Source organism: Corapipo altera, unplaced genomic scaffold (assembly GCF_003945725.1).
Source record: "Corapipo altera isolate COAL_440 unplaced genomic scaffold, ASM394572v1 61411, whole genome shotgun sequence".
NCBI classification, from domain to species: domain Eukaryota; kingdom Metazoa; phylum Chordata; class Aves; order Passeriformes; family Pipridae; genus Corapipo; species Corapipo altera.
This window is the reverse complement of record NW_020884875.1, coordinates 7,069,771-7,083,018: the sequence shown is the minus strand read 5'-3', so window position 1 is coordinate 7,083,018 and position 13,248 is coordinate 7,069,771. Positions and strand designations below refer to the sequence as shown.

General features: G+C 38.9%; 1 protein-coding gene across 5 annotated transcripts in view; it reads left to right on the top strand.

Annotated features, from left to right (window-relative positions):
• Positions 1–13,248, top strand: part of LOC113943298 (cAMP-specific 3',5'-cyclic phosphodiesterase 4D) — a 387,554-nt gene that overhangs the window by 265,992 nt on the left and 108,314 nt on the right. For all 5 annotated transcript variants that reach the window (XM_027634899.1, XM_027634900.1, XM_027634903.1 and 2 more), the window contains one exon: positions 3,654–3,845. In XM_027634899.1, coding sequence (XP_027490700.1) covers positions 3,654–3,845 — 192 coding nt within the window. The remainder of the gene's footprint in view (positions 1–3,653; positions 3,846–13,248) is intronic.

Here is a 13,248-nt window from a genome sequence, read left to right as displayed (position 1 = left end):
TCTAAAGATAAACAGTATCCACTAATGCCCTAAAATATTTTGTCAAAGTGCAGACACAAAAGTTGTTGAGTTATCATTGGCTTTTCATACTTCTGGCATCTCCAGAGTTGCAGCAAAGCTCTTTGAACATATACAATTCTGTGATGTGCTGTGCCAAATGCTCCTGTCACTAAAGTCAGCTTCAGTTTGCATGCATTGTGCAAAGTGTCTGAAGCTGGCTGCAGAGCAATGGAAAATTCTGTCTTCAAATGGCCACTTTCTGCTTATGAAATGAAAGCAAAATGGTTCCTGTGCTCCTTACTAACAACTGCAGTGAAGATGTTGTTCAGTTTCTCTGTTCTTTCTAATTCACAGCATATTCTTGCTGTGGCTTAAAACTTAACAGGAGTGGAAAGATAAGTATGAAGCAACCACAGCTGATTTTTTGCAATTACTGGCAAATTAAAGGATCTATCCTATTTTGTATGTTAAACTTTTAATTTTTTCAGTGTATGCTGCAAGAAAGAGCAAAGAAATGGTGTGAAAGTCTTCAATTCCCCATTCTAATTCTCTATTCTTTTGCTGCAGTGTAATCAGCAGCACAGTTTCTTACAAATAAGACGTGTGATTCAGACAAGTAAACAATTTATCTGATTTTCAGTGTAGTAACACTTGTTTTGATTTAGAGTTCTACAGGCTTTTGTATCTGGAAGTGTTGGTAAACGTCCCAGAAAGACCCAAACAAGACACTTAACTGCTTTAGCATTTTAGAAACTTTTTAATATAAACATGTTTCTGAAAAAACAGTGTTACATTCACATTCCCCTTTGACCATAGAACTGAACTTTTTTGTTGATACATATTTTAATAAAAGACATTTTCTTTGAACAACACGAAGCAAATCCAGCTGATATATTTGGATCCTGTTCCTTACTTTTGACAGCCATCTAGTGGACACCACGCAGTGCAACAGAACAAAATTTCTGTCACAACAGCAATGTCTTTGTGGTTATCTGGTGGTGCAAACCACAGGGCCTCTCCCAGCTGGTGAAACTGCAATTCTAGTTAATGGACTTCTAAATTCTAAAAATTCCCTATTTTATAATCTCACAGTGAAATAGTTCGTAGAAGTCTGCCTTAGTTTCTGACTGGAAGAAATGACTGGTAATATAATACTCATATCATATCCACAAAAGGTGGGTGAAGAAAATAAATCTGAAAAGAGAACCATATATTCCTCTAATCCACTTAAATACTTTTGAATCAGTTGAATATTTAAGGCCACTGTTAGAAAAGTCAATTTAGTAATCACTCTTTATTCAAAGTTTTTCTGCTGTGAGACACCTACATTTATATTCATTTATTTCTATCCAACTTTTAACTTTTGCTTTAAAGTTCTCAGACAAGCTTATATATATATATATATGTATATTTGAAATTATGTTGCCGTTGCAGAAATTAGTCTTATTAGCAAAGGAGTAAACAGTCGTCTTCTGTTTTACCTCAAATTGCAGGAATGATTTGCCCTCCTGCCCTCAATAGAACAACAAAAATAGAAAACTGTATTGTTTAGGAATCTATGTGTGCAGCTCCTTAAAGGAAAAAAAAATAGGCAATGAGATAGAAATGTTAGGAAATTTGGGTATAATGTGCCAAATCCTTCATTAATATTGTGATTATTTTGTGCTCCTGGAATATTTAGGAATTCAAACTCAAAAAATATTGATTGAGAGTAAAAGTAGTCATGCTAGTAACAAGGGTAATAGGGTTATGAACTTATGGCAGTACAAGCTGCAAATGACATTTTACAGTAGGAGTCATGCTATCTTGACCTTTCCAATATATTTTTAGATACTTTTGTGAGCAGATCTCACAGTGATCACAAAGATGCAACAAATAGGGAAAATGAAGGGCAAAGAGGAGCTTTGCACTGTTCAAGATCATCTAGCAGGATAGTGACAGAACTCTCATTTGATGTCTCATCGTTTACTCTTTGTTTGAGATTGATAAAATATAGCACATTTGAGTACACAGAAAAAGTTACATAATCAAATTAAATTTTGGAAGAAGTGTATGTGTTCTGATTTACAGCAGTGAATTGTTCTGAAAACTACAGAGAAAAGAGAATTAAATTACTAAAATTTCTTGACATTTTTTAATACTACTTTCTGTATTTTTTTAAAAAAGATAAACATTGCCAGGCAATGAGCATCTCTGTCAAAACAGGCAATATATGTTTCTTTGATCAGTTCATTTAACAAAGCTGAAGCAGGCCACAGGAATGTTGTCATTTCAGTAAAGCACTGAAGTGGCAACCTCATTGAAACCTCAAGTCAATGGCACATAAAACAAGCTAGTGTAGAGAGCAGCATGTACCTTCTGTGACACCTGTGCTAGGCTGAAGTCTAATCGACAACTGACCTGTACTGCATCTTTTCTCTTCGACTGTCATTAGATGTAACTGAACACCAGTGGGTGTTCTTCAAATGAGTTTCAAATTGAGTACTTTATAGGGGTTCAATACAAATACATATTATGGTGCTAACACTTATCCATGTTTAAAAAATCATGTGAAAGATCCTTTGTTCATCCCGCATTCTCCTAAATACTTTAGCAGTACTATTTAAGTTCCCAATAGTATGGCAAATGAGCCTAGAGACCTAGTCTTGTTAATCCACACATTTGTAACCTCTGAGATTATGTACCACAACACATTAAGTCTAAAAATGAATCCACATGCTCCAAAAAGACTCCATATAGTACCAAATGCAGCTGTTGGGCTGCCAAGCAACATAGGTTGCCGTACGCATATACTCTCAGCATCACCCACCCTGTGCAAGTGTCTAATTGTTTGCAGACTCCTGTTCAAGGTCTTTCCATTGATTTTGAAAACCCTTTGTGGAAATATCACAGTCTATGTGAAACAGCATCTACTCTCTTTCTCTCCCCTCACCCTTCAACCTCTTGGGACAATTGTGTTCCCTAGGAAAAATAAGCCATTCTTCATACCAAATACAACAAGCAGAAGTGCTGGATCTAAACTGTCGTTCAAAGACACAAATGGCTACAGAAGTTGTGCTGTTTGGTGGTGAACAAAGAACTCATTGCTTCAATCTGGTTGCAAAATAGCAAATCTAATGCAGTCAGATGTGCCCAAGCACACACATATGCCTTAAAGCTACCCTAGCACTTTGTTTATTGGGATAAGAAGAAATACATTCTTGAAATATTTTTGTAGTAATAAAATATTGTGATTGGTTACTTGATAACAAAAGAGCCCTCAACTGCCTTAACAATGGGAGACAGGATAATAAGGGTCCAGCTCAGGAGAGATAGGGCCTGAAGAAAAGAACAATGAAACATCATGTTTCCTCCGGTATAGAGCTCATGGATACTCTCCATGCAGAGGAGTATAAAGCTTCCTCTATCCTAATAGTGAGGTTTTTCCTCTACCAAATTTCTTTTCCTTCAGACTTGTTTGTTTTGTTTATCAGTAGTTTTAAAGTATTTCTCTTGTGTGCCTTGTGTTTTTGCTCAGCAGTGGACATGACCAGGTCTTTATTTCCCCATTGCTATCAAGAAGCAATTAGCTATGCTAATTTTGTCAGAAGAGTGTTTATTAATTTCAACATTCTTAAGTCAGTGTCATAAATATTTTTCTCTTCTTTTTGCAGTTTCGATGTAGACAATGGTACATCATCGGGACGAAGTCCCTTGGATCCCATGACAAGCCCTGGATCAGGGCTAATTCTTCAGGCAAATTTTGTCCACAGTCAACGTAGGGAGTCTTTCCTTTACCGGTCAGACAGTGACTATGACTTGTCTCCAAAGTCCATGTCCAGGAACTCTTCCATTGCCAGTGATATGTAAGTACATTATAAAATACGTCTAGTCTGTAATTTGTCCACTGTCTTAAGATTTTTCCAGCCACAAGAAATTTTTTCTGAAAATCAGAGACAGTAATCACTTATGATACTGAAGTAATGGAAAATTGTTTGCTTATTTCTTTAGTGAAGATTATACTTTTTCTGCAGCTTTCTGGAGGTAAGGATATCATGAGAGAGTACTTGACGTGTATGCACTCTATTATCTTTGACAGAATAATGCTGACAGTCAATACAGGTGTACTAAAACACTAAGGAAAACTCCTATTTTTTGGATATTAAGATATTTTCAAGACAAACAATACAAACTCAATCTTTCCTTCTTCATATTCTTAAGAAATAGATTCCATTTATTTGCACCAGCGATTTACTACCTGGCAGAAAAAAACTTCAAGAGAGACAAAAATTATTTCAAATACCCTTTTAACTAAAAGGCAACATTTTAACAGAAGACCTTCAGAAAGTTATTCTGCTCTCTCTCACTGTTCTTCTGTGATGTGTGTATTTTCTGCTAGTGAGTCATACTTTTCAAGTGTTTGTAAACCCCAGGGTGCACCTGTAGTGGAAGTCGGCTGCAAATCTCTGCTTATTTGTAAGACAGTAAAAACATTCAAATGCCCTATCTTCTAGTCACTTCTAAGTAGGAGAAATTAATAACTCTTTTTTTTTTGTACACTTCTTTGCCTTATCTGCTCAAATTTCATGCCATGTAGGTGTTTATTGTTCAAGTATATATCACTGAAATAAAGGACCAGGCTTGCAAGAGTCTCTTAGTGAATGAAGAAGTCTAAAGCATTAAAAATCCAACATTAATATAAATGCTGGTTTTAGTGAAGCAAAACCCAATCAATATCCTCTTTAAAAAAAAAAAGAGTAGGCATAAAAAAGGAAAAGGATTTTCAAAACACATCTGATATTTAACTTGCATTCAGTATAAATGAACACTCCTATTTCCAGCATTTTTAAAACTGTTGTTAGTTCATTTAATTATAGCTCTTTTTCTATGTACAGTATTAAGGTAAGAAAAAATCCTTCCTTTATAGAGGGTTTATGTAAGGTACATGTCTCAGTTAAGCCCTGTAGCTTACTCAGTAAGATTTGTGCCCAGTGTGACCAATTGTGGTTTAGACAAAATGGGTAAGAACAAGACCAAATCATCTTGCTTTGTTATAAGGAAAAATGCTTTCTTCTTGGAAATAATGCCCCCCTTCCAGCAAATGCTCCTCTGACAGATAACCTTTCTTTTCGATGGAGAAGAGTCAAGCTTTTAGTGTGGCACCTGTGCCAGGATACATTTATAAAGATTTTTACATTCAGGAGGGCAGTCCAGGTCACTGCATTGCTTAGATGAGTCATTTCAATGAAGAATTCAATTAGTACTCCATCCCTGAACTCATGATCCACTTCATTTCCTAGAATTTTGGGTAATATTTCAGCACATGGCAGTAAATTGGATAAACAATTGAATTACTGAAACACCAAGCACATTTTTTCCTTTTTTTCCTGTCTATTCTTCCTTTCGAAACTTTCTTCAAACACATTTAGATATAAAATCTATTGGACCTCACATCTTGATAGATTTTCACAGTCTCCTGTCACAGATGAGCTGTTGTATAAAGAGCGTAAATATTCCTGCAACGGTCTAAGTATGGGACCACATTACAAAATGTAAAGGCAAGTTGTTTTAAGTATGGAATATTAATCATATATCAGTAAGCCTAATTGTAATAAGTTTGGTTGTATCAGAGAAATGAAGTGAAAGAAAACCAAGGAATGAAAGAGGGGAAAGTTTAAAAAGATGAAATAAAGAGGGAAGGAAATAAAAATCACAGACGTCTTTATATATGGATTCAACAAGAAACTGGATGTGCTCATGAAAAGGAAATCCAGTGAAGATCATTAAAATAGAGAAACAACTCTGGCTCAGGACATTGCTGAATGAGGTGGAGGATGGAAGAGTAGTCAAGGGAAGTATCATACAACTTTTAGGTTACTCCCTTTTGCATCTGTATGCATGCTTAAATATTGCATGTTTCTTAAGCATGAGAAAAATATATTACAAAATATACACATCATTCAAGTAATTCAAGTGGATTAATTGTACTTAACAGTTTAATCTAGATCCCCTAGTTCTTCAATACTTGAGCTACCAACCTCAATATTTCAAAAGACATGCATCTTGTATTTGAAAGTAATAGAACATAAAGAATTTGGGTATTTCTATTACTCTCAAATACTGTGCTTACAGTAATACATTTAAGTCAGTAGCAACAAAAACAAAACTTCAAGATTTTAGTCAAGTATGGAAAGTCATGATAAGACAGACAGTGGATGGCAGTGCTAAAGTGCTGAATTCATCATTCTGTCATTATTTATTATGTGCACAGCTCCAGCTGAGGAAGAGAACACATTGTGCTCAGTTGTTTGCAAACCCAAAATGAAAAGATGGGCTCTACTACAAACAACTTAAAGTTAAAGCACAAGATGACTAACACAATCAGATAGTATCCCCAGAAGAAAGTACAATGCAAGTCATTATTACCTCACAGAGCAAGCAAAGGGAATTTCATTCAGGAAGTGGAGGTGGAAAGTAACAGAAACAAAGTCACAGAAGAAAGAGGGAAAGTTTCTTAAAATCAGAGAGACTAAAGTACATTTTGAAGTGAGGAGCTGGATTACTATGGAAAAGAATAAAAGGACAAGTGCAAGGCTGCTCTGATGAGAGGTTAGTGGGACAAACGTGGGTGCACTTAAGAGAGGCAGAAAAGACCGTTGTATGTAAGAAAGGAAAAGAAAATAAAATGGAGTGGGTGTCAGTAACATATTCTTTCAATTATCCCTTGGAAGAAATAGCATGGTCCTTGAGAAGAATAAAAGCAGGACATGGAGATGACATGAGGAGGTTGGAAAAAGCTGTTCAAGGCTGTGAACTGGAGATGCAGGTAGGCTAGACAGGAAGATGCAAGGTCCAAGGCAGAAGAGCACTGATGTGTTGTGAAGCCCTGCTGTGGGATTTTCAGCAAAGAGATGAGGATGTGCAAGAGAAAAAGTAACTGAGCAAAGCAGTGAGGGGTATTGAGCAAATATGAGAAATTATAGGACAGGATCTGTGATGGGAGATGGGGCGGGGGGGGAGAATAGAGGATGGAAAACAAACAAACAAACAAGTCCCCAGCAGTAGTGTTGCAACATAGAGGAAAAAGAGAACCTAGCTGAAAGATGAGCAAAATGATCAGCGTTGTTGTGGAAGAATTGCCAGGTTTATATTTGAAGACATCAGTAAAGCAGAGTACTTCGCGCATGTCTTGCCCAGGTGGCCTGATTACTTAATACTGACCTGCTTGAACTGCTGTGGCTGCCCAGAACTTGCAAAGGCAGGCAGAAGCAGAAGTGGTAATACTTTTTATTCCCTTCTTGCTAAGGGATCACTGCCCTGGTTAATGGAGCAAGAGATCAAATTAGTAGAGAATTTTCATTTTAGCAAAACCCAGGTCCCTAGCCAGGTTAAAAAAGGGATTCCTAGGAAAAAAGCCAACAACCAGTCCACTGGCTGCATCATAGCCCATGTTTTACTGCCACTCTAAAGGGAGAAAATATATAATTCCCCCATGATCCTGAAGAAGCATAATAGGGGATAGCAGACTAGACCAGAGCACCAATAAATTCTCAGTAGACGAGTCTGCCTGAGCTCCAATAGATCTTCTGAGTGTACCTCCCTTAAGTCTATCCTTCTCCCATTTCCACAAGATCATAGAACATAGCTCAGATGCAACATTCTGGTCCTCTCAGAACTTGGACAACTGAACCTCACTCACTAAAAAAGTAACTGGTATGGGGAGTTTTACTCCTTCTTTAAATCACTGAATCATAGAATAGAATAGAATCAACTAGGTTGGAAGGAAAAGACCTCTGAGATCATCAAGTCCAAGCCTTGATCCACTACCGCTGTGGTTAGTAGACCATGACACTAAGTGCCACATCCAGTCTCATCTTAAAAACCTCCAGAGTCAGTGAATCCACCACCTCCCTGGGCAGCCCATTCCAATGCCTGATTACTCTCTCAGTAAAAAATTTCTTCCAACCTAAACTTCCCCTGGTAGAGCTTAAGATCGTGCCCTCTTGTCCTACTGCTGGTTGCCTGGGAGAAGAGAGACCAACCCCCATCTGGCTACGACCTCCTTTCAGGGAATTGTAGAGAGTGATGAGGTCTCCCCTAAGCCTACTCTTCTCCAGGCTGAACAACCCCAGTTTCTTCAGCCTCTCCTCATGGGACTTGTGCTCCAGTCCCTTCACCAGCCTTGTTGCTCTTCTCTGGACCTGCTCCAGCACCTCAATATCCTTCCTGAACTGAGGGGCCCAGAACTGGACACAGTACTCAAGGTGTGGCCTCACCAGCGCTGAGTACAGGGCAAGAATCACTTCCCTGGTCCTGCTGGCCACACTGTTCCTGATACAGGCCAGGATACCATTGGCCTTCTTGGCCACCTGGGCACACTGCTGGCTCATATTCAGCTTCCTGTCAATCCAAACTCCCAGCTCCCTCTCTGCCTGGCTGCTCTCCAGCCACTCTGTCCCCAGCCTGTAGCGCTGCATGGGGTTGTTGTGGCCAACAAGGCCTAGCACTTGGCCTTGTTGAACCTCATCCTGTTGGAATCAGAGCATCTCTCCAGCTTGTCCAGGTCCCTCTGAAGAGCCCTCCTGCCTTCCAGCAGATCAACACTCCCCCCCAGTTTAGTGTCATCTGCAAATTTGCTAATGGTACACTCAATCCCCTCATCCAGATCATCAGTGAAGATATTAAAGAGAACTGGGCCCAGCACTGATTCCTGGAGGACACCACTAGTGACCGGCTGCCAACTGGATGCAGCACCGTTCATCACCACCACTCTCTGGCAGAGAGTGCACCTGTGTCATAGCTTTGAAAAGAGATGTTGGAATTTTTTCCCAGTGTCTAAACCTCAACACCCCCAATCGGTTTCTTCCGGAATGGGCAGGGGGGAACGGAGCAAAGCCGCACACACTGGGCAGAGCAGGAGCGGGGGGAGGGCGAGCTCTCTCGGGAAACGCAGTTTCCGCGGGGACGGATGGGAAGTCTTTGGTTTGGGAGTTTTTGGGTTTGGTCCGCGGACCGGACAGAGCGGGAAGCTCTGGTTTCGGCCACCTCCTTTTCTTTTCCTGAGAGGAAGTGTTTTTTTTTTCCCCACGGGACACTTCGAGGAGGACGACTGAGAGAGAGAGACTGACCCATCTCAGAGCTTTCGGTATTCTGCTTTCAGGACTGCCTGTGGGAAGAAGGACTCCTTCCTTGCCGGCTGTGAAGCCATTGGCCGCTGGCTGCTCTGGGCGCACGTGGCTGCGAGCAGCTGTTGAACTTCTGGGACAGTCCTGCCTTCCCCCCTCCCTTCTGTCCCCCCTGCCCCGGGTTGCTGCGGGTTTCTTCGCCCCCCACCTGGAGGATTGGGACTTTATTTTTGTTTCTTCTGACAGTTTTTGATTGCACCATTTGTTGTTTTTTCAGATTTTGTTAATAAAAAGCTGTTCTTTTCTGCATTTCCACCTGAAGTTTCTTAATTTCTAAATTGTAATCTTGTTAAACTAAGACAACCTGTCCAAGCCGCCAGCTTTTTCAGGAATATGCTATGGGATGTGGCTCATCACTTAGAGCAGCTCATCACTGTTTTCTTGATCATCTTATAATAAGATAATAAAAGCTTATAATTTAGTAAACTCTAATTAGTATTATTACACAGAATTTGCTAATTTCTATTAACACTTGCTTCTGTCTTTTAAAGGCACAGAACTCAGCCAAGGAACACTGACTGGGGAATTGCAGGGTCATTGGTCAGATGATCTGCTGAATGGCCACCAGCCACACCCATTACCTGAACTGGATAAACTAATGCTATTTTGCCTCAGTAATTTCTGTAGATAGCAGCATCCCTCTGCTGCTGTCTGTGATAAAAGAAATATCAAGAGGATGTAATTTACTCCAGGACCTTTTCCTTAAAATGACAGTTACAGAGGATATATTTTCTCATCCAGAATAGGAAGGCAAAGTACAAGTGATACAGCTTATTATTCTGTTTCTGAGCCAAGAAGGTCTGGTTTTATTAATAAAATGTTGTATGAATCTGAAGTTGCAGAGGAAAAAAACTTTTTTTTTCCTGAAAGGTACTTACGAAGACTCTGGGACAACAGACAAGACATGCAGTTACTGAGCAGAGTAATTGCACCTCAGTTTAACAAATTAGAAATAATTGTCTTTCTTTCCAGATAAATTGCTGCTGAAATTCCTTATGATGTATCATATTCTATTCTAGGAATCTCTGATATTACTATATCATGGATATTACTGGCTGAAAAGAGCCAGTTAAACTTCAAAGTCCAGCCTGCTTTAAAAATATCTTAATGCATTTTTCACGTGTGTTCAGTTTAGAAAAAAATTAATGAAAAAATACATTAAATTGCTTGAGAGACTTATTTGTTCAAGGAAAGAAATGTGCTTACATGACTTAAGAAAAACATTTTTTTCTTAAGGCAATATTTTGCTTCATTGGGTTTTGCGTTTTTGTTCTTAAGATCCTTAAATTAAGTTCCAGATTGCAGCCTAAATTAACTTAAGTAATTTTTAAGTCATTTACAATCCTTTTTTGAGCTATAAACGAAAACAATATGCTAAAAAAAGATGACTGTGTCCTTTCCAGTTGTTTGGCACATTTTACAAATGGAATCCAAAACAAGGAACTCAATTTAGAACTCAGCTTTCTTAAAATTAAATAATAAATTTGTGTTAACTTCATTTGTTGATCAGGAAATCAGTTATGTTGTAAAACAAAAAGAGTATTTTTGCATCAAGAAGGCTTCTTTTTATCTGCATTTTAAGTCAGGAGAGAATTTTGTTGATAAAATTCAAATTCAGTTTATTTACATTCAGACAATACAGCATCATTATTGGATTTACGTCTGAGTGCTAAAACCTTATAACCATAACCTTATAAACATAACTCTCAGTTGTTAACTTATCGCTTACCCCTTAAACACTTTTAAGCTGTTAGATTCACCCCACACCCCCCATTCTGGAAATGATAGAAGTTTGAATGAAAAGGACAACATACTGCTCCTGTGCTAAACAAAGCAGACTGAATTCCTAAATATCTTCAGTCAAAAGTAGCATGTTATTAAAAACAAAATACCAAAAAATTCTTAGTTGGTATTTCAGCTCCATCACAAAACCACTGTTCCCTGGGCTTGCAAAACTGATCTGCAGTGGAGGGGAGGTAGGATGTGTGCATTTTGTCTGCCTGCAATACCGAAGTATGGGAGCAGTGTAGAGAAAGGGAACTTCATAAAAAGGGATTCGAATGTTATGTGGCGATCTCTCTTAGACTGTTTTTCAAGCTCAGTGATTGCTCATACACAGGTCAAATTTATTTCACAACCCAGAACAACAACAGTTGGCATTTCACCCCTCAGGGCACAAACAGTATTCTTTCAATGGCACTAATAGTGTGTTAGCTATAGAGTTCATTCCCTGAAAATGGACAGTCTGAAATTCTTGTGGTTTTGCCTTGTTTTTCTTGAAGTCTTCTTGTTTCTTCTTGTATATATCCATTTAGGGACCTTTGAATTTAGGTAGGAGACCATTTCTTTCTAAACCTTGAAGTTAAGACTATGTTTCTGTGGCTGGCTGATAGCAAGCTTGCTCAGGCTGAAAAGTTGCATTGCATAGGTACTGTTCTCAGCAGCTCTGCTCTCATTTGTTTTAATGAGGAAATCTTTCAGCCTTATCAGTGGGAGGTTCACATGGAAAGTGTTCAGTTTTAAACACCTGGGCTTGTAGGGCAGGGGCAAGCAAGCAACCAAATGCCTGATCCTTAAAAGCAGTCCAGGGTAACACATTTTACTTTTATTTGCAATAAACTAAGAGTTTATGTATGTCAGTCAATGTAATCAAAACTGATTAAGTGCCACTCATCAAGTGGCAATAACTTGATTGCTTTCAGTCACTAATTTTCTCTAATCCGAGCAGAAAACAAACCTACCCTTTAGTAATTGATGCCTGTGGCATGTTATTAAAAACATGATATCAAAACCAATTCTTAGCTGGTATTTCAGCTACATCACAACACCTCTAGGTTTTTTCCAGTCTTGCTTATAGATAAATGATGATTTTGGTTGTATGAACAGTCCAACAGTGGCAGTGCTGAATTGGCCTGAATTCTGATTGAGTTCAGCATTTTTCTGATTCGAAGTCCTACATCTTCTGGCTTAATCCAGCCTCTCCTTCAACACACAAACCAAAGCCCCACACTGGTAGCTTCTTTTCCTTTACCATGGCTCCAGTGACCCCCAGGCAGACTACCTTCTGATTTTAGTGGGAAAACCACTTACACCAATGAGACACTCTGGCAAACCCATGCTCTGTTTCTCTTCAGGATTGTGTAATTCTGTCAGACTTAATAGAGACCAGTTGCTCAGAGTTGTCCACTGTTCTCCTATAATCTAAATGGCCTGCTATATTATGATAGCATTAAAGCATTGAAGCTTGGTGGGTGCCTGAACCAATGAGATACAGATGATTTCTTGAGCTGTGTTTCTGTATCTTGCACATCATGCTGGTGCCCTTCTGTGAGGGCCCACTGTATCACTATCGATGTGATTGGCTCAGGCAGACTACACAAGTTGAATGTGTGAGTGCAGTCTCTTTGGAAAAGGTTTAAGCTTCCTAAGCAAAGCAGCTGGGTCTGACATAAGAGGTTCTGATGGTCCTCAAACTCTTCCAAAGGTACTAGGAGTTTCATGGGAGATGGAAGAAGCCTAGCAGTGTTCCTACAGCTTATTATACAGAATGGGAAAAACCAGTAATACTTCCCATTCTTTGAGTTAGTCAGCTAATTGTGATTCCAGCTTATCCAGCAATCCTGAATGAAGCCTATGGATTTGATGGGTCACAGAAACTTACTTAGCTGCCCTTGTCAGCCATCAAAATCTTTTTTTTCTAGGCTGCTTAAAAGGCAGTGTGAAAGGATGCTGTGGTTACACAATAAGCTCCACAGGTCACTATATACTACTTCCTGGTAGTCCCTGGATGAAATCTCAAAATACTGATTTAGAATTGGTAGCACTGTTCGTTTCCAGTTCCTTAGTCTGTAATTTTTTCTTTCCAAGTCTTGAGAGATCTTCTCACCTTGGGTGCTAATGCAGTTCAACTTGAAGATTGCAGTTTGGGTAACCTAACACTGATGACTTCAGTAGACCAGTTTCCAAGTATTCAAAGGCTTCTTCACTAAAAAGGTGACATGAAACATGGAAGTACTTTCTTGTATAAAATATAATTGTATCTAGAAAGCTGCAGGTATATTAGTACATAGCATATCTTGGTTGG